Source organism: Scyliorhinus torazame, chromosome 8 (genome assembly GCF_047496885.1).
Source record: "Scyliorhinus torazame isolate Kashiwa2021f chromosome 8, sScyTor2.1, whole genome shotgun sequence".
NCBI classification, from domain to species: domain Eukaryota; kingdom Metazoa; phylum Chordata; class Chondrichthyes; order Carcharhiniformes; family Scyliorhinidae; genus Scyliorhinus; species Scyliorhinus torazame.
In genome coordinates this window covers 270,720,304-270,748,113 of record NC_092714.1, presented here as the reverse complement: position 1 = coordinate 270,748,113, position 27,810 = coordinate 270,720,304, and the positions used below count along the sequence as shown (strand labels likewise).

The following is a 27,810-nucleotide window of genomic DNA, read 5'->3' as shown; positions in this document are numbered from 1 at the left end:
TATGCCAGCTGATGATCCTTGTCTGGCCCACATACGCGCAGAGACGGCGACTGACCCTCTGCTGCAGCGAGTGATGCGCCACATGACGGAAGGGTGGCTAAAAGGGCAGTGCCCCCAGTTTTATAATGTGCGAGATGATCTCACCAATATAGACGGGGTCCTTATGAAATCGCATAGGATCGTCATTCCACACAGTGTGCGCCAGATGATTCTTCGTCAACTACACGAAGGCCACTTGGGTGTCGAAAAATGCAGACGAAGGGCCCGGGCGGCGGTATATTGGCCGGGTATTAATGAAGACATAGCCAACATGGTGCTCAACTGCACAACCTGTCAGAGGTTTCAGCCGGCGCAACCTCCGGAAACACTTCTACCACACGAGATGGTGACGTCCCCCTGGGCGAAGGTGGGTGTTGACCTATTTCACGCGCTCGGCAGAGATTACATTGTTATTATAGACTACTTCTCAAACTACCCGGAAGTCATGCCTCTCCATGATCTGACGTCGTCCGCAGTCATTGGGGCCTGCAAGGAAACGTTTGCTCGCCATGGCATTCCAAGGACTGTCATGTCAGACAATGGACCTTGTTTTGCCAGCCGTGAATGGTCGTCCTTTGCCGCAGCATATGGTTTCACTCATGTGACATCCAGCCCTCTGCATCCACAATCGAACGGGAAGGCTGAAAAGGGTGTCCACATCGCAAAGCGGCTCCTGTGCAAGGCGGCTGATGCCGGATCGGACTTTAACCTTGCCTTGCTGGCCTATCGATCGGCCCCGTTATCCACGGGCCTCTCGCCAGCGCAGCTACTAATGGGTCGCTCCCTCAGGACGACGGTACCTTCCGTCCTGGCACCGACAACAGACCATGAGGCGGTTCTTCGGGACATGCAACTGCAGCGTGATCGCCAGAAAGGTCGGTACGACACACGAGCGACGGACCTGCCCCCCCTGTCCTCCGGAGACAATGTACGCGTCCATCAACCGTATGGTGGCTGGTCAGCACCGGCCGAAGTCCTCCGACAAGTGGCTCCCCGCTCGTTCCTGGTTCGCATGCCGGATGGTTCCGTGCGTCGCCGCAATCGGCGCGCCCTTCGCCGACTTCCACGTTCACAGCCACACAACACGCCAGATCCTCAACAGGCTTCCGAGGATGACTTTGTGGAGCTGCCGCACATCACGCCCTTTCCATCGCCACCCATGGCCATGCCTGCACAGCAGCCGGTGGTTCTTGATCCACCCTTAAGGCGGTCAACCCGAATTCGTCGCAAACCCATTAGAATGGACTTATAATACAGTTCATATGTTTAATAAGTTGGACAATTTTACATGATAACCTGTTGTTGTTTATCGTTCCAGATGTCGTCTGACTGGACAACTGTTCAAAATTTTTTTTCTTCTTCTCTCGTTCGCATTTCTGTTATGTTATGGTACAACTGGATTCATGTGACGCACTCGACATCGCCCCATGTACATAGTTCCGTCATAGACACATGCTGCACACGACACACACACACTCTTAGATGCACTCACGTCACGATCATATTTATTACCACGTAGGCACATATCTTTGTAAAAAGGGGGGATGTCATGATATTCAAACACACACATCATGATGGACACACTAACAGGCAAATCAGAGTACACAACACCACAACCAATCACAGACAAGAACACCAACCACATAAAAAGCACGAGCACGACACCTGGAGGTCAGTAGGTCTGGGGAGAAGGAAGCATGAAAGAGCTGTTGAAACACCACAAGCAGGGAGCCCCCCACGTGCAGAGTGCAAAGACCAAGTTGTAAATAGTGAGTTTAAATAAACAAGCGTTGTACCATATGCAACTGTGTTGGCTCTTCTGTGTGTTAGAACACCCAACACCACAAAGGGGACTTGCCTGTGAGTGAGAATTGAGGCAGCAGGGTTTTGTAGAGAGAGGCGAGTGGGAGGAGCTGACCTACCTGTGCTTCCACATCTGTGAGTTTGCGAGTCTGTTCAGCCGTCTGGCTCAGCAAGTTGGTGCCAATCTCCAACATGGTCACCGTGTGATTCTGCACAGCGTTCTGCTGTATCTGCGCCATCTCAGATTTGATGTTATCCTGGATGTAACTTTCAAGCTGTTAGAGAATTCAAAAAAGGAAAATTGCAGTAATCATTTAAGGAGCTGTCTGGAAATTCTGCAGCTGTGTTTTACTGGACGGCTATGTGGATGTCAGATTTCAAGCCCCATTAACCTAGGCTGACAGTTCCGCGTGGGGCTGACAGTTCCGCGTGGGACTGAGGGAGTTCCGCGTGGGACTGATGGAGTTCCATGTGGGACTGAGGGAGTTCAGCACGGGACTGAGGGAGTTCCGCGTGGGACTGAGGGAGTTCAGCACGGGACTGAGGGAGTTCCCCGTGGGACTGAGGGAGTTCCGGGTGGGACTGAGGGTGTTCCGCGTGGGACTGAGGGTGTTCCGCGTGGGACTGATGGTGTTCCGCGTGGGACTGAGGGAGTTCCGCGTGGGACTGAGGGTGTTCCGCGTGGGACTGAGGGTGTTCCGCGTGGGACTGATGGTGTTCCGCGTGGGACTGAGGGAGTTCCCCGTGGGACTGATGGAGTTCCCCGTGGGACTGAGGGTGTTCCGCGTGGGACTGATGGTGTTCCGCGTGGGACTGATGGAGTTCCGCGTGGGACTGAGGGTGTTCCGCGTGGGACTGAGGGAGTTCAGCACGGGACTGAGGGAGTTCCATGTGGGACTGAGGGTGTTCCGCGTGGGACTGAGGGTGTTCCGCGTGGGACTGAGGGAGTTCAGCACGGGACTGAGGGAGTTCAGCACGGGACTGAGGGAGTTCCGCGTGGAACTGAGGGAGTTCCGCGTGGGACTGAGGGTGTTCCATGTGGGACTGAGGGAGTTCAGCACGGGACTGAGGGTGTTCCGCGTGGGACTGAGGGAGTTCCACGTGGGACTGATGGAGTTCCGCGTGGGACTGAGGGAGTTCCACGTGGGACTGATGGAGTTCCACGTGGGACTGAGGGAGTTCCGCACGGGACTGATGGAGTTCCACGTGGGACTGAGGGAGTTCCGCGTGGGACTGAGGGAGTTCCGCGTGCGACTGATGGAGTTCCACGTGGGACTGAGGGAGTTCCGCGTGGGACTGAGGGAGTTCCGCGTGGGACTGATGGAGTTCCACGTGGGACTGAGGGAGTTCCGCGTGGGACTGAGGGAGTTCCGCGTGGGACTGATGGAGTTCCACGTGGGACTGAGGGAGTTCCGCGTGGGACTGATGGAGTTCCACGTGGGACTGAGGGAGTTCAGCACGGGACTGAGGGAGTTCCGCGTGGGACTGAGGGAGTTCCGCACGGGACTGAGGGAGTTCAGCACGGGACTGAGGGTGTTCCGCGTGGGACTGAGGGAGTTCAGCATGGGACTGAGGGAGTTCAGCATGGGACTGAGGGTGTTCCGCGTGGGACTGAGGGAGTTCAGCATGGGACTGAGGGAGTTCCGCGTGGGACTGAGGGAGTTCCGCGTGGGACTGAGGGAGTTCAGCACGGGACTGAGGGTGTTCCGCGTGGGACTGAGGGAGTTCCCCGTGGGACTGAGGGAGTTCAGCACGGGACTGAGGGAGTTCAGCATGGGACTGAGGGTGTTCAGCGTGGGACTGAGGGAGTTCAGCACGGGACTGAGGGAGTTCAGCATGGGACTGAGGGTGTTCAGCGTGGGACTGAGGGTGTTCCGCGTGGGACTGAGGGAGTTCAGCACGGGACTGATGGAGTTCCGCGTGGGACTGAGGGAGTTCCGCGTGGGACTGAGGGAGGTCCGCGTGGGACTGAGGGAGTTCCGCGTGGGACTGAGGGAGTTCAGCACGGGACTGAGGGAGTTCCGCGTGGGACTGAGGGAGTTCCGCGTGGGACTGAGGGAGTTCAGCACGGGACTGAGGGTGTTCCGCGTGGGACTGAGGGAGTTCCGCGTGGGACTGAGGGAGTTCCGCGTGGGACTGAGGGAGTTCCGCGTGGGACTGAGGGAGTTCAGCACGGGACTGAGGGTGTTCCGCGTGGGACTGAGGGAGTTCCGCGTTGGACTGAGGGAGTTCCGCGTGGGACTGAGGGAGTTCCGCGTGGGACTGAGGGAGTTCCGCGTGGGACTGAGGGAGTTCCGCGTGGGACTGAGGGTGTTCCGCGTGGGACTGAGGGAGTTCCGCGTGGGACTGAGGGAGTTCCACGTGGGACTGAGGGAGTTCCGCGTGGGACTGAGGGAGTTCCGCGTGGGACTGAGGGAGTTCCGCGTGGGACTGAGGGTGTTCCGCGTGGGACTGAGGGAGTTCCCTGTGGGACTGAGGGAGTTCCGCGTGGGACTGAGGGTGTTCCGCGTGGGACTGAGGGAGTTCCGCGTGGGACTGAGGGTGTTCCGCGTGGGACTGATGGAGTTCCACGTGGGACTGAGGGAGTTCCGCGTGGGACTGAGGGAGTTCAGCACGGGACTGAGGGAGTTCCGCGTGGGACTGAGGGTGTTCCGCGTGGGACTGATGGAGTTCCACGTGGGACTGAGGGAGTTCCGCGTGGGACTGAGGGAGTTCCGCGTGGGACTGAGGGAGTTCCGCGTGGGACTGAGGGTGTTCCGCGTGGGACTGAGGGAGTTCAGCACGGGACTGAGGGAGTTCAGCACGGGACTGAGGGAGTTCCATGTGGGACTGAGGGAGTTCCGCGTGGGACTGAGGGAGTTCCATGTGGGACTGAGGGAGTTCCGCGTGGGACTGAGGGTGTTCCGCGTGGGACTGAGGGAGTTCCACGTGGGACTGAGGGAGTTCCGCGTGGGACTGAGGGTGTTCCGCGTGGGACTGAGGGAGTTCCGCGTGGGACTGAGGGTGTTCCGCGTGGGACTGAGGGAGTTCCGCGTGGGACTGAGGGAGTTCCGCGTGGGACTGAGGGAGTTCAGCACGGGACTGAGGGAGTTCCGCGTGGGACTGAGGGAGTTCAGCACGGGACTGAGGGAGTTCCGCGTGGGACTGAGGGAGTTCCGCGTGGGACTGAGGGAGTTCAGCACGGGACTGAGGGAGTTCAGCACGGGACTGAGGGAGTTCCGCGTGGGACTGAGGGAGTTCAGCACGGGACTGAGGGAGTTCCGCGTGGGACTGAGGGAGTTCCGCGTGGGACTGAGGGAGTTCCGCGTGGGACTAATGGAGTTCTGCGTGGGACTGAGTGAGTTCAGCGTGGGACTGAGGGAGTTCCGCGTGGGACTGAGGGTGTTCCGTGTGGGACTGAGGGAGTTCCGCGTGGGACTGAGGGAGTTCCGCGTGGGACTGAGGGAGTTCCGCGTGGGACTGAGGGAGTTCCGCGTGGGACTGAGGGAGTTCCGCGTGGGACTGAGGGAGTTCCGCGTGGGACTGAGGGAGTTCCGCGTGGGACTGAGGGCGTGCTGCACAGCCAGCAGCACTGTGGGACAGTAAACCAAGGCTCCATTTCACTCCAAAAGCACAACAATGACTCGCAACTTGCCGGCTTCCCAGCGCCAGATTTGGGGGTAAGAAGGGGGTAAGCATTTGCACCACAATTGTTCAGATTCACTAACTTCACCTGGGCAATGGCATCGGGGGAATTCCAACAAAATGTCTTAAATGACTAATTTTGGATCGTTCTGCCAATTCTCTGTCACTCTGAAAAGGTGAGAAGTAAAATCTCTTCTAATTTCAGCATAACTATTTTAAACACCCAGATCGATTCCTGCACGACCACCTCCACACTCCCAACCACACAGGGGTCTCCCCCACTCCCCCAACTCAGAATCCCCTCCCCCAAGGTAACCCCCCCTCCCCACAGGATTCTCCATTTCCCCCTGACCTGATTCCCTGACCCAACAGGTCAGGTCCCCCCCCTCAATTCAACCTGACCACTCCCCCACCGACCTGACCCCTCCCTCCCCGACCTGGCCACTCCCCCACCGACCTGACCCCTCCCTCCCCGACCTGACCACTCCCCCACCGACCTGACCCCTCCCTCCCCGACCTGGCCACTCCCCCACCGACCTGACCCCTCCCTCCCCGACCTGACCACTCCCCCACCGACCTGACCCCTCCCTCCCCGACCTGACCACTCCCCCACCGACCTGACCCCTCCCTCCCCGACCTGAACTGGCTGGGCACCACCACCAAAAACCCACCTGATACCCAAACCTGACCCAGCTAGAAGTTCCTACCCCCTCCAGGCCAGACCAGTGCCTCCCCCCCCCCCCAGCCTGATTCAAACCCACCACTCCCCATGTCCAATCGCCCCATTCCCCCGTGTCCAAATTCCTGATCCCCCTATGCCTGACCCCGCCCCGATACCCAACCCCCATGTTCCTGATGTCCAACCTCACTATGCGCACCATGTCCAGACCCCCCCTCCCCCTCGATGGCTGACTCCCCCATCCCCCCCAACACCTCCCCTTGCCCAACGCCATCACCCCCCCTCCAAATCCCATCACTTACCTCCTCCCTCGCCTGTCGATTTCAATCAGACCTTTAAACTTACTGCTTTATGGCAGCTAGTGCCGTAAAATAGGGGGGCGCCCTCCTTCACTCCGATTCCTTTGACGCTGGGCCCTGGAGACAGCTGGGCTGGCTGGATCCCACCCGGCCTGAGTCAGGAAGGTCGGGGGAGACAGGCGCTAACGGACTGTGGGGCAGGCAGTGGGTGTGGAGTGACAATCTGACGCTGAGCACATTATGGCCCAACATGTGTTTATATCACAGCCGGAATTCTCCGAATGTTGGGATTCACATTTCCCGCTGGCAGCGCAGTCTCGCCTGTGGGTTTCCCGGCAACGTGGAAATCCCATTGACAAGCGGCGGGAAGGCAGATTCCCGCTGCCAGCGAACAGTGCGCCCCCGGGAAACACACAGCCGGGGAACTGGAGTATTCAGCCCCACACCTGTAACAAAATAAAACATTCCAGAGCGCTTCACAAGTACATAATAGAGCAAACTCTGTCACCGAGCTGCAGGAGGCGATATTAGGACAGGTGACCCAAAGCCTGCTCCTTTAAGCAATGTTTTAAAGTGGACGAAGAGAGGTGGGGAGGTTTGCAAGTTCTTTCTTTATTATGTGCTCAGTTACCTCTTACCATTTGTGGGATCGTGCTGTGCACAAATTAGCTTCTGTGCAACAGCAGGCATGCTTTGAATCTATTTGATTCACAGCGAACACCTGGGAGTTTATTTTAGTGGGCAGCACGGTAGCACAGTGGTTAGCCCTGTTGCTTCACAGCCCCAGGGTCCCCGGTTCGATTCCCGGCTTGGGTCACTCTCTGTGCGGAGTCTGCATGTTCTCCCCGTGTCTGCGTGGGTTTCCTCCGGGTGCTCCGGTTTCCTCCCACAAGTCCCAAAAGACATGCTTTTTAGGTGAATTGGACATCCTGAATTCTCCCTCAGTGTACCCGAACAGGCGCCGGAATGTGGCGACTAGGGGTTTTTCACAGTAACTTCTTTGCCGCGTTAATGTAAGCCTACTTGTGACAACAAAGATTATTATTATTAAGGCCCTTTCACAGATTTGAGGGTGATCTCTTAAAAGTGTCTCTGTGCTATTCTCGCCTTGCTGTGTGTGTGTGCCCTAACATTTGATAGCTCACCAGAGAACTCAAGGGTAACTTGTGTTTTTGCTGAGTGAGATTAGCTGAGTGTTAAGGGACACAGCACTGCTGGGACAGGAAGGGGTAGGATTAGGATCCCTGGGGAAAGCAGCCAGTGTCCTCAGAATGGGAATAGGAGAGTTAATGTATTAAAGCAGTTGTGTACCACAATTAAAATCAGGAGTTACAACTGAACGTTGACAATCTATGACTTCAGTATTTTAAGAAACTTTCTTCAGATAAACAATTTGAAAACTGCAACTACATTTTGCAAAGCAAATAGAGTAACCTCTCTTCTAGAATAGTGAATTTTTAAAATATCACATACGACAATCTGACAGTTCGAGGCTATATTCTGCAGACTGATTTACATTAAAAATATCAAATGAAAGAACTTATTTTCCAATGACCAAAGTTTCTTTTCTTTAAAAAAAATTAATTTAGAGTACCCAATTATTTTTTTCCAATTAAACGGCAGTTTACTGTAGCCAATCCGCCTAACCTACACATCTTTGGATTGTGGGGGTGAGACCCACGCAGACACGGGGAGAAAGTGTAATCTCCACACGGACAGTGACCCAGGGCCAGGATCGATGGGAAGAAATAACTTCTATTTGTACGTGAGAGAATGACCCCTTTGATAAAGTCAATAAAACTACTCATAATCATCCTCTCCAAACACCTTGAATTCTATCCACAAGAACAAGGGTCACTGTTTTGAGGCAAAGCGTTCAAGAGGTTTTAGTTATTCTCCCACTCAGTAGCCAGTAACTAATTCAGCATCCAGTAATCTAACCTATCCCGTGCCACCCCCGAGGGAATCAAAGTCAACCACATTGCCTGGAACTAGAGTCATACAGAGTTCAGGCCAGGTAGGCTGGAGGGCTCCCTTCTCCGAAGGGCATTTGTGAACCATCGGAACATAGGATTTAGGAGCAGGAGGGTCATTGATCTGGCTCCAACACTCAATAAGATCATGGCTTCATCTAGTAATGGCCTGGGGCTGGATTCTCCGATTCTGGGGCTATGTCCCCACGCCGACGTGGCAACGGTGGCGTTTTACATCAGACAAACTGACGCAAAACGGCCACCGAATCCCCGTTTGGCTGGGGTTAGCAGGACAGCAGCGTAGAGCACCCGGCTCCGATACGCCCCAGAGAATTGCTGGGTCCATGGCCGTGCATGCGCATGGTGGCGGCTTGCAGCGGCCGAGCCGTGCTTCATGGCGGAGGTCGCTCGCAGACCCGGACTGCGAAATAGTGCCTCCCCATTGGCCGGCTCGCATGCCCCGGACCCCCCCCCCCCCCGGCCCCGCAACAGTGCCCTCAGCCCCTGATAATGTCCCCGTCCCCCCCCACCAGCGGATCGGCCCTCCCCCGACTGTGGCGGCCCCGGACTGAGCCCGCAGCCGCCACGCTGAGTTCCCGACGGATGAGACCATGAGAGACCCACGCCGTCGGGAGCTCGGCCGGTCGGGGGCGGAGCATCGGGGGGGGCGGGCCTCAGGCAATGTCCTGATGCTGTCGATACACGGTGTGGCGGTATCGTGCGGGCACGCCGCTTTGGAGGGGGCGGACCATTGCGAAAACGGCGCCGCCCTCGATTTCGTGGCAAAGCCTGGATTCTCCTGCCTGCCGTGAACGTGATTTTGCCGTCAGTGTCCGGGAATCCAGCCCCTCAACTCCACTTTGCCATCTCTTCCATAACCCTTGACCCCAGATTATCAAAAATCTCTAACTCTGCCTTGAGTGAATTCAATGACCCAGACTCCACTGCTTTCAGGACAGGAGAGTTCCTAAAAGCCCTTTGAAAAATATTCTCCTCGGAGAGGAAATTGAGCTCGCACCAGCTGTGGGCGGGGTCGGGGGTGGAAACTCCTATGGGAATCGGGAAACGGGATTCTGGCCGCAGGGATTGAATTTTCTGGTTTTTCCCACCCCTCATCACGAGGTTCGCACCGACAAAGAGGGTGAGCCTCATTTTGACAGATTTAAATCATATTAACGGGCCCCGTCACATGATCCCGCCTCACTAAATATTCATACCTCACCCGCGTGACGTCACGCGGGCGAGGGTGGCAACAGGTTTGGTCAGACGAGAAACAGTCGAGGGTATCCCTCCGGTGGGTGCAGAGGCAAGTAAAGCCCCCAGGCGGGAGAGGGGGGAGGGGAGAGGGGCATGGCCAAGCAATGCCTGGCAACTTGTACCTATTAGAATTTGAGCGGAGAAGGAAGGGGGATGGGATGAGGCCCGCTGAATGAGTCGGCTCCATTGACCGGCATGATAGTTTGCCAGCACTATCTCCCCCTGTTCCAAGGCCATTTCCCAGAGGCCATGTGGGCACACAATGGCTACCTGCCCGCAAGTAATGTGTAGCTATTAATGGCCGAGAGGTCAATTGGAATTTTCCAATCAGTCTGCAAGTCCCTGTGCACAGAAACACAACAGTGTCCTGGAGGCAGCCTCCCAGCGGAAGACCAGGGCCGGATGTGGGCCAGCACTCCAGAAAGACTTAGAGAGACTCCCTTCCTGCCTGGGTATAACTACAACAGCTTCACCATGGTGACCTGGAATCATAGCATTAAAGAATTTACAGTGCAGAAGGAGGCCATTCGGCCCATCGGTCCTGCACTGGACCCTGGAAAGTGCACCCTACCCAAGCCCACACCTCCACCCTATCCCCGTAACCCAGTAACCCCACCTAACCTTTTGGGACACTAAGGGGCAATTGATCATGGCCAATCCACCTAACCTGCACAGTTTTGGACTGTGGGTGGAAACCGGAGCACCCGGAGGAAACCCACGCAGACATGTGGGGGAAAGTGCAGACTCCGCACAGACAGGAACCTGAGGCCGGAACTGAACCCGGGACCCTGGAACTGTGATACAGCAGTGCTAACCACTGGGCCACCGTGCCGCCCGGGTCCCAGGTGCTGTGAGGCAGCAGTGCTAACCACTGCGCTACCGCGCCGCCCGCTAACAGCATTGTTTATTTCAGATTCTGTAAATTGCTGAGCGGGCACCTCAATCTGGAGGCCCCTATTGGCGATCCAGCTTCGAGAGCCTGGCTGCTGCCCCTAGCTACACTGTGAAATTGTCAGGCACTGTTTTCGACACAGTGTGGGGGTTGGGACCTCCATTTGTCCCTCACGTCAGGGTCTTCAAACAAAATTTAAAATCCTGGCCGGAATCTCGAGATTGCTTCAGCGGTAACATAATCTAGGCTACCGAACCTTGGCTGTAGGCTTACCATCCTTTAACCTTTCTGCAGATTCCATGTAGATTTTATGAGCAAAGCGGAATGATGGAATTGCTCAAAAGCTGCCAATGAAAGTTTCATCAATTGTTTCCAACAATAACACACTTTTCAAGACTAAATAGCCCCATTTCCGATCGGGTGGGTATTATGGGGTGGATTCACTCTGAAATCTGATCACTTATTTCGTGCCGCAAAGTCTTTGGACAAAAACATAGAGAAAACACTGCTACATTGCTACTGCGATCGCTTTGACATTTCAGGTCAAGATAAAAGTTGTCTGGAATTGTGTGTTGGTTTCCCAACCTAATTAATTCAGGATAATTCACTTCCTATTGCTGGTCCCTATGGAATTACCTCTGGTGAGATGGGAAGATGCTCTGGCCTATCTGCTCACTTGCCGTGCATCATGTTATGGGGCAGCAAAGGAGCGATTCCTCCTGTTCCCCTGTATTTGTTCTCTATGGGATGCACCTCTCCATTATGTTGATGTTAGATAGGGACACTGGGCACTATTTGGCAGACTTCAGTTAAAGTCCGCTGAACCGCGCGTTTAGCGAGGAGTTTCTTGGCGCCCACACAGCTGAGAAACATCCCACAATTACATAAGACCATAAGACATAGGAGCAGAATTAGGCCACTCGGCCCATCGAGTCTGCTCCGCCATTCAATCATGGCTGATATTTTCTCATCCCCATTCTCCTGCCTTCTCCCCATAACCCCTGATCCCCTTATTAATCAAGAACCTATCTATCTCTGTCTTAAAGACACTCAGTGATTTGGCCTCCACTAGCCTTCTGCGGCAAAGAGTTCCACAGATTCACCACCCTCTGGCTGAAGAAATTCCTCCTCATCTCTGTTTTAAAGGATCATCCCTTTAGTCTGAGATGGTGTCCTCTGGTTCTAGTTTCTCCTACAAGTGGAAACATCCTCTCCACGTCCACTCTATCCAGGCCTCACAGTATCCTGTAAGTTTCAATAAGATCCCCCTTCATCCTTCTGAACTCCATCGAGTACAGACCCAGAGTCCTCAACCGTTCCTCATACGACAAGTTCTTCATTCCAGGGATCATTCTTGTGAATCTCCTCTGGACCCTTTCCAAGGCCAGCACATCCTTCCTTAGATGCGGGGCCCAAAACTGCTCACAATACTCCAAATGGGGTCTGACCAGAACCTTATACAGCCTCAGAAGTACATCCCTGGTCTTGTATTCTAACCCTCTTGACATGAATGTTAACATTGCATTTGCCTTCCTAACTGCTGACTGAACCTGCACATTAACCTTAAGAGAATCGTGAACAAGGACTCCCAAGTCCCTTCGTGCTTCTGATTTCCTAAGCATTTCCCCATTTAGAAAATAGCCTATGTCTAAATTCCTCCTTCCAAAGTGCATAACCTCACACTTTTCCACATTGTATTTGATTTGCCACTTCATTGCCCACTCTCCTAGCTTGTCCAAGTCCTTCTGCAGCCCCCTTGCTTCCTCAATACTACCTGTCCCTCTACAGATCTTTGTATCATCTGCAAACTTAGCAACAGTGCCTTCAGTTCCTTCTTCCAGATCATTAATGTATATTAATGTATAATGTAATTGTGGTAGTCGGTATTAGAGGTATTACGGTATCCTGTAATGCTGTAAGACCATTGGTGTAGTCGGTACTGTTTTCATTGGTTAAGCCTACCTGCTGGTTCCGCCCAGTAAGGCAGAGTATAAGAGCCCGTGTCTCCCCAGCAGCTGCCTTCTTTACCTGCGCTGCTGGGGGAAACATCTAGTGTAATAAAGCCTTCAATTGTCTCCAATCTCGCTTCTGGAGTTATTGATCGAGCATCAATTTATTACACTAGATTTTAAAGAATGGAGCTCCGAATCAAGCCAGAGTGTCTGCAACTCAGCCCCCACGCGGAAAACTCAGCGGCAACCTTCAAGCACTGGCTGGTGTGTTTCAGTGGCTATCTCAGGATGGCCACAATTACACCCACGGAGGACCAGAAAATGCAAGTTCTGCACTCGAGGTTGAGCCCAGAGATCTACACTCTCAACGAGGACGCGGACGATTTCAAGGCCGCAATGAATCTGCTGAAAGGACACTATATTCGCCCTGTAAACCAGGTCTACGCCCGACATCTACTGGCGACAAATCCCTGGGGAATCGCTGGAGGAGTTCTACCGTGCGCTCCTGGTGTTGGGGAGGAACAGTAACTGCCCACAAGTTTCGGCCAGCGACCACACAGAACTTTTGATCCGGGATGCATTTGTTGCAGGTATGCTGTCCTCCCAAATCTGCCAGCGATTGCTGGAGAAAGAGACACTAGGCCTCAAGGAGGCACGGGCCCTTGCTAGCTCCCTGGATCTGGCCTCCCGAAACATCCGCGCTTACGTCCCCGACCGCGCGGCAGCCCCTTGGGCAGCGTGGAACCCCCCGCGAACGACCCCCATCCCCCACAAGCTTGTGCTGTGAGACTGCCAGGCAATGCCGGGGGGCCCCGCTGCTATTTTTGCGGGAAAGCCAAGCACCCCCGACAGCGCTGTCCGGCCCGCTCATCCCTCTGCAAAGGATGCGGCAAAAAGGGCCACTTTGTGGCGGTATGCCAGGCCCGGGTGGTCGCTGCGGTCTCTGGAGGTGAATCGGGACCGCCACCACAACCCTCTCCACGGGCCACATGCGGCCAGTGGGCACCGCTATCTTCCTCCTTCAGAGCCACGTGTGGCCTCTGGGCGCCGCCATCTTGTCTCTCAGACACCACGTGTGATGGATGGGCGCCGCCATCTTGTGCACCCCCAGCCATGTGCGACCAGTGGGGCCGCCATCTTGGCTGGACTCTCAGGACCCCGACTCGGATGACCACACACCGCCCGAGGAGAATATCCAACTTCTGCCACGACTAGCCTCGGTGATCCTGGACCAGTCTCGGCCCCGAACACTCTCGACTGCAATGACGACAGTGCTCATCAATGGGCATGAAACATCCTGTCTGATTGACTCTGGGAGCACAGACATCTTCATACACCCCAACACGGTAAGACGCTGTTCTCTCCCCGTTCACCCAGTCAACCAAAAAATCTCCCTGGCCTCCGGGTCTCATTCAGTGGAGATCAAGGGGTTCTGCATAGCGACCTTCACGGTCCAGGGAAGGGAGTTTAAAAATGACCGGCTCTACGTCCTTCCCCACCTCTGCGCTGCCACACTCCTAGGGTTAGATTTTCAATGCAACTTCCAAAGCTTAACCTTTAAATTCGGCGGCCCTATACTCCCCCCTCACTGTCTGCGGCCTTGCGACCCTGAAGGTCGATCCGCCTTCCCTGTTTGCGAACCTCACCACGGATTGCAAACCCGTCGCACCAGGAGCAGACGGTACAGTGCCCAGGACCGGACCTTCATTAGGTCGGAGGTCCAGCGATTACTGAGGGAAGGTGTCATTGAGGCTAGCAATAGTCCCTGGAGAGCTCAAGTAGTGGTTATAAAGACCGGGGAGAAGCATAGGATGGTCATCGATTATAGCCAGACCATCAACAGGTATATGCAGCTTGACGCGTACCCTCTCCCCCGCATATCCGATCTGATCAACAGGATCGCACAATACAAGGTCTTTTCCACGGTGGATCTAAAGTCCGCCTACCATCAGCTACCCCTCCGCACTAGCGACTGCAAATACACTGCTTTCGAAGCAGATGGGCGGCTCTACCACTTCCTAAGGGTTCCCTTCGGTGTCACTAATGGAGTCTCGGTCTTCCAACGAGAGATGGACCAAATGGTTGACCGGTACGGTTTGCGGGCCACGTTTCCGTACCTCGATAACGTCACCATCTGCGGCCATGACCAGCAGGACCACGACACCAACCTCCGAAAATTCCTCCAAACCGCAAAAATCCTTAATCTCACATATAACAAGGATAAATGCATGTTCAGCACCGACCGTCTAGCCATCCTTGGCTACGTAGTGCATGATGGAGTTATAGGCCCAGACCCTATACGCATGCGCCCCCTCATGGAGTTACCCCTCCCCCACTGCTCCAAGGCCCTGAAACGCTGCCTGGGATTTTTCTCTTATTATGCCCAGTGGGTCCCCAACTATGCGGACAAGGCCCCACCGCTAATCCAATCCACGGTTTTTCCCCTGTCAACAGAGGCACGCCAGGCCTTCAGCCGCATCAAAGCGGACATCGCAAAGGCCACGATGCACGCCATCGACGAGTCCCTCCCCTTCCAAGTCGAGAGCGACGCGTCCGACGTAGCTCTGGCGGCCACCCTTAACCAAGCGGGCAGACCCGTGGCCTTCTTCTCACGCACCCTCCACGCTTCAGAAATCCACCATTCCTCAGTCGAAAAGGAGGCCCAGGCCATAGTAGAAGCTGTGCGGCATTAGAGGCATTACCTGGCCGGCAGGAGATTCACTCTCCTCACTGACCAATGGTCGGTTGCTTTCATGTTCGATAATGCAGAGCGGGGCAAGATAAAGAACGACAAGATCTTACGGTGGAGGATCAAACACTCCACCTACAACTATGAGATCTTATATCGTCCCGGAAAGCTAAACGAGCCTCCTCATGCCCTATCCCGCGGCACATGTGCCAACGCACAAGTGGACCGCCTCCGAGCCCTCCATGAGGGCTCTGCCACCCGGGGGTCACTCGATTCTTCCATTTCATTAAAACCCGCAACCTGCCCTACTCCATCGAGGAGGTCAGGACAGCCACCAGGAACTGCCAAATCTGCGCGGAATGCAAGCCGCACTTCTACAGGCCAGAGAAAGAGCACCTGATAAAAGCTTCCCGTCCCTTTGAACGCCTCAGTATGGACTTCAAAGGGCCCCTCCCCTCCACCGACCGCCACACGTACTTCCTGAACGTGATTGACGAGTACTCCCGGTTCCCATTCGCCATTCCCTGCCCCGACATGACTGCAGCCACCGTCATAAAAGCCCTCCACAGTATCTTTGTACTGTTCGGTTTCCCCGCCTACATACACAGCAATAGGGGGTTCTCCTTTATGAGCAACAAACTGCGTCAATTCCTGCTCAGCAAGGGCATTGCCTCGAGCAGAACGACCAGTTACAACCCCCGGGGAAACGGACAGGTAGAGAGGGAGAAGGGGACGGTCTGGAAGACGGTCCTACTGGCCCTACGGTCCAGGAATCTCCCAGTCTCCCACTGGCAGGAAGTCCTCCCGGTGCCCTCCACTCCATCCGGTCACTGCTGTGTACCACGACCAACCAAACACCTCACGAACGTCTCCTTGTCTTCCCGAGGAAGTCCTCCTCCGGGACCTCGCTCCCAACCTGGCTGGCAGCTCCTGGACCCAACCTGCTCCGCAAACACGTGCAGGCGCACAAGTCAGACCCATTGGTCGAGAGGGTCCACCTCCTGCACGCTAACCCTCAGTACGCCTACGTGGCGTACCCCGACGGCCGACAGGATATGGCCTCCCTACGGGACCTGGCGCCCGCTGGATCCCCACACACACCCTCACCACCAATCCCACCCGCCCTCCCACCGGCGCACCCCACAGCCGCCCCCTTCCCAGGTGGATTGGTCCTCCCACCGGTCCCGTCTAGGGGTGATGAAGCTGCCAAAGAAGCCGAAGCCATGCTCCCGGAGCCACAGATGCCCGAGCCGGAGCCTGCATCACCGCCGAACCTACGGCGATCGCAGAGGACGACCAGGGCCCCCGATCGACTAATTGCTTCATTCTGAACGGTAAATAGATTTTGTAAATAGTTGCGATGTAACGAGGCAAAACCACTGTACTGTTGTATACCGGGTACCTCCATAACCTTAACCTCTACCACTGTGTAATGCGTAATGCGAGGCCGGACTCTTTTTTTTAACAGGGGTTGAATGTGGTAGTCGGTATTAGAGGTATTACGGTACTCTGTAATGCTGTAAGACTATTGGTGTAGGAGGTACTGTTTTCATTGGTTAAGCCTGCCTGCTGGTTCCGCTCAGTAAGGCGGAGTATAAGAGCCCGTGTCTCCCCAGCAGCTGCCTTCTGTACCCGCGCTGCTGGGGGAAACATCTAATGTTTTTGGGCCTCGAGGAGATTCTCTCCACCAAGGCTGCACGTAGAGGGATGTCCTGCTGGCTTTGACCAGTTGCCTTGATCTTTCCTCCCCCATCTTTTAAGCAACCCCCTCCTGTTTTAGACGCCACCCCCCCCCCACCCCCCCACCCCTCCCAACCATGGGGAGACTCCCGGGAACCCCCTTCAACCTGGCAAGGCCCCCCCTGGCACCTGGACACTGCCACCCTGGCAGTGCCAGGATGTGACTGACAGGATGCCTAAGTGGCACTGCCAGGGTTCCAGGCTGGCAGTGTCAAGGTGCCCGGATTCCAGTGGGAGAGCCAGGTCCTATCTCCAACCACCCAAGGGTCTCCAATGGCCTGGGAGACCCATGCAGGTGCCGATACGCCTGGTCCACGTTTGTGTCGACTTGTACTACACCACCCTGGTGGGATCTCCCAGGCAAAGCGTGATTTGCCGGATTCATCCAGTAATTCTTGGGCACTGGGTGAATCCGGCAGATGTATATTCAAATTTACCACATGGCTCATTTAAATAAGCTGATCCGGATCACGTGCAGCGAGTGTCAGATCCAGATCGCCACATCTTGCGAGAATCCGTTGAATCTCCTGAGACTGTTTGATTCAAAAACCTGGTCCCAACATCAAGTCAGGTGCAAGGAGGCTGAATCGCATCCATTGGAACACTTCAGGAGCCTTTCGAACAGGAGGAGGTAATTTAGCCCTTTATCCAGCTCCATACGCTTCTACTCCAGATCCCGTGTGACCTTATGGTGACATAGGCTCCTCAAACGTTCGCTCCCTCCACCACCTACCACAACTTGGCAGCAGTCTGTACCACCTCCAAGATGCACTGCAGGAACTTAGCTCGGCTGTACAGACCTGCAAGCTCTACCACCTCGGAGGACCAGTGCAGCAGGCGCATGGGAACACCACCAACCTCCAAGTCCCCTCCAGGACACACAGCATCGTGACCTGGGACTATATCGGCGTTCCTTCACGGTAATTGTGTCAAAATCCAGGAACTCCCTTCCTCACTGTGAGCATTCCCGAACCGCATGGACTGCAACAGAACAGAAAGGGAGTTCACCAATACCTAGTGATGACAGAATGTGCTGGAGGAATGGAGTTGGACTGAAATGTTGCGGCGGTATACAGAGCCTCTCTATGGGCACGATTTAACCAGAAATAAACCTATGCCCGCTTTTGGGTGTGTTTAGCGGGGTGTTTCTTGGTTGCTGCAGTGCCGAGTAAGACCCCGCTACTCATTATCCTCCGGGAGTTTGCCTCGGAATCAATTCCTGCTGCCGTGCCCAGCTGGAAGGTCTCCTTGCAGATCAGGGTGCCAATTTGTCTGGCTGCCCTGTACACCCCCACAACCCCACCCCCCCCAGGCTTTCAGCAACCCCCCCTCCCCTTTTTCTCAACTCCCCCTAGCTCCCCAGCCGTGGGATGGCCCCGGGAATGCCCACTCCCTACCCCTCTACCTGTTAAGGCCCCAAGGGCCAGATCCCTAAGCAGGTCTAACCTGACACCTGGGCATCCTGTCAATGCCACCCTCGCAGTGCCCATGCCAGCCTGACAGTGCAAGGGTGGCACTGCCAGGGTTCCATGTTGGCAGTGCCAAGGTGCCTGGGTGCCAGAGGGCGTGCCAGGGTGCCAATCTGCCCTGTCCCTGACCACCCGTCAGTCTCTAATGGCCTGTGAGACCCCCCCACCCCCATTCTGACTGGTCCATGTCAGTGGAAACCAGTGCTGGCACCCTGGCGAGGTCCCATGGGCATGCCCGTTAGACCCTGTGCGCCGGGAGAATTTCCCAAACGCATATTTAAATTAGCCCAATGCCTCATTTAAATATGCTGATCTCGATCACGCCCAGCGAGGGCGCGATCCAGATCGTGCGTCTCGCGAGACTCCGTTAAATCTCGAGAGGTGTCGGAAATCTCACGAGACGCCTCTGGCGAGATTCAACTGCCTCGTCCTGACACCAAGTCAGGCTCGACGAGGCTGTTAAATCACGCCCTGTTATAGGCCACCCCTCACTGCTGCATTGTCAGCTGACGGTGGGATCCACCAATGAACACGTGTCTCCCGTGCCCACTGCGGGTCCTGGCACACAAATGGAAGTGATGCCCATGTCCAACGCCACTGTCAGGTCCCACTCTCGTCTTATTAAATCCTGCCCCGTTTCTCTGTTTGAACTATTGAGTACCTGTAGCATTTTAAACACGTCAATGACATCAGATCAAAATCTTCATTACTATGTTAAAGAATAAACTATTATTGGTGATCGGATGCAACTCCATCATGTGTTTTTATAACCCTTGTTTTTAAACAGCATGAAATTTGCAGAAACACTCGCAGATTAGAAGCGCAGATTGATATTCTGATTCTAACTGGAACCAGATGGCAGATAAATCTTCAATCAAACCTTTATTATTTCTGCTTCCTTCGAAATTAATTTGAATGACTCATTTAAATCAGGATTTGTGTAATCACAGAGCAAAATGCAATCATGGAACAATCAGCAAGTTAACGCACAAGGAGAGCTGACAGAAGTCCACAATTTGCCAGATTGATAAATCTTTGTGGATTGCGAGGGAGAGACTAGGCGACGCAGCACAAATTGTAGAACGACATGGAATCCACAGCTCAGGAACAGGATAAACAGCCCCCAGTTACACTATTCTGCGGTTTACGATCCACTCAAGCCCCCTCCCACCCTCCTCTTCATCTCACTCCATCAGCAAATCCTTCAGCTTCCTCCTCCCTCATGTGATCATCTGTCTTTCTCTTCAATGCGTCAATTCTATTCGCCACTTAAGATACCCGTGTCCACATACAACAAAACCTGGAACTAATCCAGGCTTGGGCTGACAAGTGGTAAGTAACGTTCGCGCCAGGCAATGACTATCTCCTACAAGAGAGAATCTAATCATCTCCCTTGACATTCAATGGCGTTACCATCGCTGAATCCCCCACTTTCAAAATCCTGGGGATTATCATTAACCAGAAACTGACTAGGCCAGCCATGTAAATACTCTAAAAGAGCAAGTCAGGTTGAGAATTCTGTAGAGAATAACTCACCTTCTGACTCCCTAAAGCCTGTCCACCATCGACAAGTCAGGTGTGTAATGGAATACTGTCCACTTGCCTCGATGAGTTCAGCTCCAACAACACTCAAGAAGCTCGACACCATCCAGGACAAAGCAGCCGCTTGATTGGCGTCCCTTCCACCATGTGGTAGTATGCATTAGGGGTCATGTGGGACTGTGAAGCCGTGATGCTATTGGCTGACAGATCCCGGGTCCTGATTGGCTGTTGATCCCTAGCTCCGCCCTGAAGGCGGAGTATAAGAACCTGGGCTTCCCCCCGCAGCTCCAGTCTGTTGCTGAACTGCGGGGAACAAGTCACGCTTAATAAAGCCTCATCGACTTCACCTCTATTCGTCTCTCTCGTAAGTCATTGTGCGCTACACACCACCTTCAACATTCACTCACCGCCATCATTAGCACAAAATGGCAGGATGGTACTACCATCTACAAGGGAGGCACGGGGGTACAGTGGTCAGCACTGCTGCCTCACCACGCCAGGGACCCAGGTTAGATTCCAACTTTGGGTCACTGTCTGTGTGGAGTTTGCACGTTCTCCCTGTGTCTGCGTGGGTTTCCATTACTCCTTTTACTGTTAATTACTGATAATTACTGTTCATTGACATCTTTTTTATCTTTCAGACTTGTTACCTATTTAATGGTTAATAAACTTTGGGAATTCACCATTTAAAGTTTTCTATCCTACCACGTTTTCTATCCTATCCTGGTGTGATTTACAATTGGGGAGTTATCGCAAACATGTGGATCCCATAAACCTCAGATCAAGACTATACCACCCCCCGTTACGACTATATTGCTTTTTTCCTTCTCTCCCACTCCGCAGGAAAAGCTTCCTATACCACGGTGCCATGGTCAGTTTGCTCAGCCACCCTGCTGCCCCATTCTCACCCAAACAAGCTGCGGGAACCTCAAACCTGTTGGGACAATTTCAGAGGCTGACACTGCAGCACTCTTGCCCTCTGGATCCTCTTAACTGTCACACACAGTCGCATCCTCCAGTCCTCGGCCACTGACCAAATCAGAAGACCCTGTCCCAGGAGGTGTGAATGCCGACTGGCACAAAGCATCCAGGAAACTTTCCCCCTCCCTGGAGTATCGGGGAGGGCAGGATAGTCAGAATCAGATCTGTCATGATCTCAATGAATGCCAGAGCAGGCTTGAAATCCATAAGACCAAAAGACATAGCAGCAGAATTAGGCCATTCGGCCCATCAGGTCCTCTCTGCCATTCAATCATGGCTGATATGTTTCTCAACTCCATTCTCCTACCCCTGATGAAGGGCTGAATAGTCTGTTGATATTATCCACAGGTACATTATGTTACGCCAGCCTGGGCTAGTGCACAGTCAATTCCAGCCCTTCAGGCCCCGGAGTCACAACACAAGTGAATTAACCAATAGTTTGTATAAAAAATCCCAAAGTCTTTGGCCCTTAGCTGCCCAATAATTACAGCCACATTGGGCGGGATTCTCCGTCACCCGACACAGATATCGTAATCGGCGATTGGGCGGAGATTCCGTTCCGACGCCCAAATCAGGGCGGCGCCGGTTTGTCACAGGTTTTCTAGTCTCCACCCCCTCCAAAATGGCGTCATCACGTCGCGCTCTGCACGCCGTTGCAATGGCGTTGGCATGACACCTGAAGGCCCTCCCCCGATGCTTCGACCCTGATGGGCCAAGTTCCCGTCCGTGCGGTTGACGTGTGGTCTGAGCGGCCAGGAATCGGTGTGGCGGCCGCGGGCTGGGGGCTGGGGGGACTGGTGGGTGTCCAGGAGGCGGCCAGGGGTTGTCCTGCGGGGCAGTATTTGGCACGTCGGGTCATGTTGTACGACGTGACCACTGCAGGTCGTCGCTGTGCGCGTGCGCAGCCACGGGACCGGCCATTCTCCGCCCGTTTTTAGCGCGGAAGCCGGAAGTTTTACCCAGCCCCGCTGCTAGCCCCACACCGGTCCCGGAATCGATGAGGGTTCGGCACCGATTTTGACATCGTAAAACACCACAGTTCCCATGTCGGCATCGGCACTTAGCCACAAAATCAGAGGATCCAGCCCACCAGGTTTGTAAGTTTAAACACAATGACTGTTTATCCAAAGCAAGAGAAAATATGAAATACTCAGTAAATACAGCTGCTTAACGACAAGCTAATACCTGACTCCCTTTAACTGCCCCATCGTCTGGCCACCCACACAACACAGACAAACGCAGCGGGCTGGAAAGGAGCAAACATAATCAGGCTTAAGATCAAAAGGTAAGAGTCCTTGCTTCAGGTGATGAGTTCTTCAGTGCATTTGCTACACAGTATGAGTGTGGATTAAAGTCTCTGGTTTACAGCCTGTAATGATCTTCCCTGCAGTTCGCAGTATCTTACTCATATCCTTTCCAGGAGAGACCCCTGGCTTCACATCAGCCTGACCTGCAGAGAGAGTTAGCTGACTGTTTCTGGAGAAAACAGAGTGGGGAGAAGAGAGTTTTTCTTCGTTAGCTGCCAAAGAGAAACTGGAAGCTCCTTCGGTCTCTGAACCATTCCAATGGGATCAAATCCAACCGCCACCTGTTACTGGGCGGAGCACAGCCTTTTGGGCCAATTTTGATTGACCGTCAGACAAATCAATCAAACCGAGACTCAGCCAGTCTCTGTCATTGGTGCTGGTCAGTCCACAGTCCCGGACCAAACCAGCACAGGCCTCTGCTTGAATCAAAGGCACAGGCTACATTCCTTAAAGACACATGTCCACAAATCATCCCATGGATCAAAAACGTAAGGTGAAAATAAAAGAAAGGGGAGATGACACAGGGAACAGCCAGGAAGGACCCTTGCATTCTCGATCATAGATCATAGAATTTACAGTGCAGAAGGAGGCCATTGGATTTTTGTTAACCAAAATTATCAGGTAGTATCAGGAAAAGTCGGGCTTTGGACCACGAAGCAGCCATGATCTCATTTAATGGTGGAACAGGTTGGGGGGGAGCGGGGAAAATGGCCTTTGCCTCTTCCTGTGTTCCTTCGATCTCACTGGTTGAGGGAATACACTTACCAATTGAACTTTAAGCAACGTGCAGTGGAAACTTTCTCTTCCTTAGCAAAAGGATGCAGGAAAACGTAGCTGGCAATGGGACTCCCAGAGAGATGCTCCACCCCAGCAGATTCTGGGGCAGTACTCCTTTATAAAATGTGTTTGTCAGTCTGCAACGATACTCAGGGACATGCTGCATATGAATTGAGATTAGCTACTAAAGGTATTTCAACACTAAAGCAGAGTCAAATTCTAATCTACCTGCCCAGATCTGAGTTGATCTATCTTGGATGCCGACAGAGTCTGTGCCTGTGGCGTATCTGAATCTGGGGCTATGAATGTTAATGGCTACACGCACACACACACACCAGACACCTAACAGCATTAACCAAGAGAAATGAGTAAGAAGTCTTACAACACCAGGTTAAAGTCCAACAGGTTTGTTTCGAATCACTAGCTTTCGGAGCGCTGCTCCTTCCTCCGAAAGCTAGTGACATTGAAACAAACCTGTTGGACTTTAACCGTGTTGTAAAACTTCTTACTGTGCTCACCCCAGTCCAACGCCGGCATCTCCACATCAAGAGAAATGAAGCAGGGGGTAGATGAGGAGGAACATTTTTACGCCGAAAGTTATTGTAATCAGGAACACATTGCCCAAAAAGGGCAGATTCTGGAGTTACCAGTGAAAGAGAGTTAGATAAACACTAAAATAAAACATTTCCAGGGTTATTGGGAAAGTGGGAAGTGACTAACTGCACTTCCAAAAACCCAGGCTAGGCTCTTTGTTCTTGTTGTGTTCTGAAAAAGTCTAAATTAACAATATACGGATTCACTGTGGATTAAAGATTGCATTGAACTCTTCGCTAGCTGCATGCTGAATATTCCGTCTTGCATAATCTCACTTTCTAATATCTCCCATGACAAAGTTCAGCAGAACCAACGTTACAATTCCATTCACACTCTGCTGATCTTGTACCACAACGATACCCCTCCTGTTAATGGCTCAGGGGCTGAGATATTAGATACAATTCCATTTGTTTTCTGGGAGATGGACTGATTTCATTCGGCTTTGTCCTGTGTCTAAAAGGGCTTTATGGCCAAGTAAGTACTTTTGAAAAGTAGTCACTGCTGTAATGTAAGGAATGTGGGAGCCAATTGAATCACAGCAAGCTCCCGCAAACAGCAATGGCATAACGGCCAGATAATCTGCTTTAGTGATGTTGATAGATATTGGCCAGGATACTGGAGGTAATTCTTTGAAACAGTGTCATTGTCCACTGGAGGGAGGGCAGATCAATTTCACAGCTCATCCAAAAGGTGCCACGATTTGGAAGTGGATTATTTCCTCAAATCGGCACCGAGATCATCAGACTGGAATATGTGCTCCTGGACCGGGAACAATTTGGGTGTAGTCCCTGACAGTAACCTTCTCAAGGGTAACGAGGGAGGGGCAACAAATTTCCTATTTGCCATTGACGCTCACAGTCAATGAACAAATAAAGAAAAGTTGAAAATAGACTGAATGGCATTGCTAACTATAATCTTTATTAGTTTCACAAGTACGTTTAAATTAACACTCCGGCGCCTGTTCGGGTACACAGAGGGAGAATTCAGAATGTCCAACTCACCTAACAAGCACGTCTTTCGGGACTTGTGGGAGGAAACCGGAGCACCCGGACGAAACCCACGCAGACACGGGGAGAACGTGCAGACTCCGCACACAGTGAATCAAGCCGGGATTCGAACCCAGGTCCCTGGAGCTGTGAAGCAACAGTGCTAACCACTGTGCTGCTGTATATCACTTGCCCTGAGCTGTTTCAGCTGTGAAGAGCCAGGACAGTATCACAGGGACCTGGAAACAAACTATCCTGAAATAGGCAGTTTTATGTAGTGAGCCTGTCTGTGTGCTACAGATTCTCTCTGCTCAGCAGAGACAGTCCAATGCAAATTGAGATGAATGATAAGAGCTTGCAGTCTGTGTGTTCACCCCCCTCCCCCTCACAGTGACTGCACCAGAACCACCCCAGAGGCAACTGGACAGGCCAGACGCTGCGAGGTTGCTGGTTCCCCTGGCTGGAGAGTCTGGAACTGGGGGCCACAATCTCAGGATGAGGAATCGGCCATCCAAAGCTGAGACGAGGTCACATTTCGTCACTCAGAAGGTTGTGAATCTTGCAAATACTCAACCCAGGGGGTGCTGAATGTTCAAACTGAGATCCATAAATTTCTGTTTAAGAGGGAATCGAGGGATGTTGGGATAGGACGGGAAAGTGGAGTTGAAATATAAATTCCACCGTGACCATAGAGAAGGGCACATTTCTTGTGTTCTTATTGTCGAATCTACCTTTCCTGGTTCGCAAATATCAACATGAAAATCGAGTTTCAATTAAGCGCTATGGTCAATTGACGAAGAGAAAAGTTTTATATCGATGATGATATTGATGGAAGTTGGGACATTAACTTTGGACCCTGCAGAGCCTCAGTGTGGCCAGAGCCAGCAACTACATTGTGACATTTGACATAGCAAAAGTCAATGGGAAACTTTGAAAGGTGTCTCTCCAAACAGGGACTAAGAATTGTGATCATTAAGTGCAGATCTTGTGCAATAAATTTTAATATTACACAACCCGTCTTGTAAAATCACCGATTGGGAACAACCAACATTGCTTATTGGTATGAAGGCTGAATTGCTAGGGTTGTGTTTATATTGCCCCTTGATGTTCTGTTCATGTCGGCAGAAACAGCCATAATTACCCACTGGATTGCACTGGTTAAGGTGCACAATGCGGAGGAATAAAGAAAAATAAATAACCTCCTGTTAATGCACAATTACTTTGTGTCCAGATCCTTCTAATCATGGCTAATGGCTCAACACGGACTGCAGTTTAAATAGAGCTCCAGGTCAGAGTGGAGCTGGAAATGACTGGTAAAAGGTTAGCTGTATGAAGGTCATGGTCTTGTGATTCAGTAGAATTCAGGAACGGTGTTAGCCTAGAACACCAATATGGCTCGCAAAGGGCCAATCTCGTCTGCGTAGGCCCCCATCCCGCCCCCAACAAGCGCTAGCGACTTTATCTGCAGAGCATTGTGCTGAGTCACACGCGTTAGGCTTCCCAATCTTCCTGTTTCGACCGGGAGACTCCCGGAGTGGGTGATTAATTTCCTGGGCCTTCTTACCTGTGACTTGGGAGACGTGGTTCTTGGACACCCAGGTTGCAAGTGCGCTGCACCCTGGCTGTCATCACTCAATGGCTCGAGGCGGCATTATCTGCACACCCCAATTGACGAACTTTGACGCTCAAGTGACTTACTGACGGACGATAATGGTAGCAGTAACATTAATAAATTAGTTCCATATGGAGCGAATCTTGCACAAACGTAAAGCAGGGAAGGAATGATTTGCTTACCTGACCTTTATTAATAAACAAACTCCAAACAAACTCTCGGGGCTGGAAATGTAACGTTTGTGATTTGAGTTTGAGTGCGGGAAGTGTAACATTGCGGAGCTGTGAGGCCGCAGTGCTAATCATTGCGCCACCATGTTGCCCTACCATTCTGCTGCACGATAGAAACAAGGATTAAAGTTTATGAAAGACATGAATTCCCCGAGATGAATATAGGGACTATTATAGTCAGGCCGTTTTTAACATAATGGGCGGGATTCTTCGGAAACTGGCGGGGGACAACTCCGGCGGGACGGAGAGACGTGAGCCACTCCGGCGTCGGGCCGCTCCGAAGGTGCGGAATCCCCCGCACCTTCAGGGGCTAGGCCAGCGCTGCGCCCCGCCGGCCAGCGCAGAAGCGCCTCCGCCAGCCGGCGCGAGTTGGCGCATGCGCGGGAGTGCCAGCTTGTGCTGGCATCATACCAGCACATGCACAGGGGGGGGGTTCATCTCCGCGCCAGCCATCGCGGACCGTTACACCAGCAGGCGCGGAGGAATCGAGTGCCCCCACGGCACAGGCCCGCCCTCGGATCGTTGGGCCCCGATCACGGGCCAGGCCACCATGGGGGCACCGCCCCGGGGCCAGATCCCCCCGCGCCCCCTCCCCCCAAGGACCCCGGAGGCCGCCGCGGAGCCAGGTCCTGCCAGCAAATACCTGCCGTAACATACGCTAGCGGGACCTGCCGAAAACGGGCGACCTCTTGTCCATCGCGTGGCGGAGAATCGCCGGGGGGGGCTGCTGCCAGCGACCGCCAACCGGCACTCCGCGATTCCCACACCCGCCAAATCCCCGGCACCGGAGAATTTGGCAGCCGCCGGGGGCGGGATTCACGCTGCCTCCCGCCGATTCTCCGACCTGGCAGGGGGGCGGAGAATCCCGCCCAATTTATTTTTATGGCACCTCTTCTTCCATCAAACTCCACAATTTCAATGGTGGTGGTGGTGGTGGTGGGGGGGGTGGGGGGGGGGTGGGGGGGGGGGGGTGGGGGTGGGGGGGGGTCATTTTATACTCAACAAGATCCCACAAACAGAGACCATACAAAAGTTACAGCACCGAAAGAGACCATTCAGCCCATCGTTTCTGTGCTGGGGGGAAAAAAGAAACAAAAGAATCCAGCCATTCATTTCAATCCTACTTTCCAGCATCTGGTCCAGAGTCTTGCAGGTTCCAGCACTTCAGATGCAGATCCTGGTACCTTTTAAACGGGTTTTGCCTTTCAGCCTCAACCACCAACTCGGGCAGTGAATCCCAAACACCCACTGACCCTCTGGGTTAATAGGTTTTCCTTCATGTCCCCGTTATCCCGCTACCAATCACCTTAAATCTTTGCCCCCCCCCCCCTGGTAATTGACTCGTCAGCGAGAGGGAAACAAATC

The 27,810-nt window shown here is 53.3% G+C and overlaps 1 protein-coding gene across 1 annotated transcript in view; it reads right to left on the bottom strand.

Annotated features, from left to right (window-relative positions):
• angpt4 (angiopoietin 4) overlaps nt 1-27,810 on the bottom strand; it is a 162,782-nt gene that overhangs the window by 93,191 nt on the left and 41,781 nt on the right. Inside the window, exon 2 of the mRNA XM_072515312.1 lies at nt 1,962-2,117. Within this exon, the coding sequence (XP_072371413.1) occupies nt 1,962-2,117 (156 nt within the window). The remainder of the gene's footprint in view (nt 1-1,961; nt 2,118-27,810) is intronic.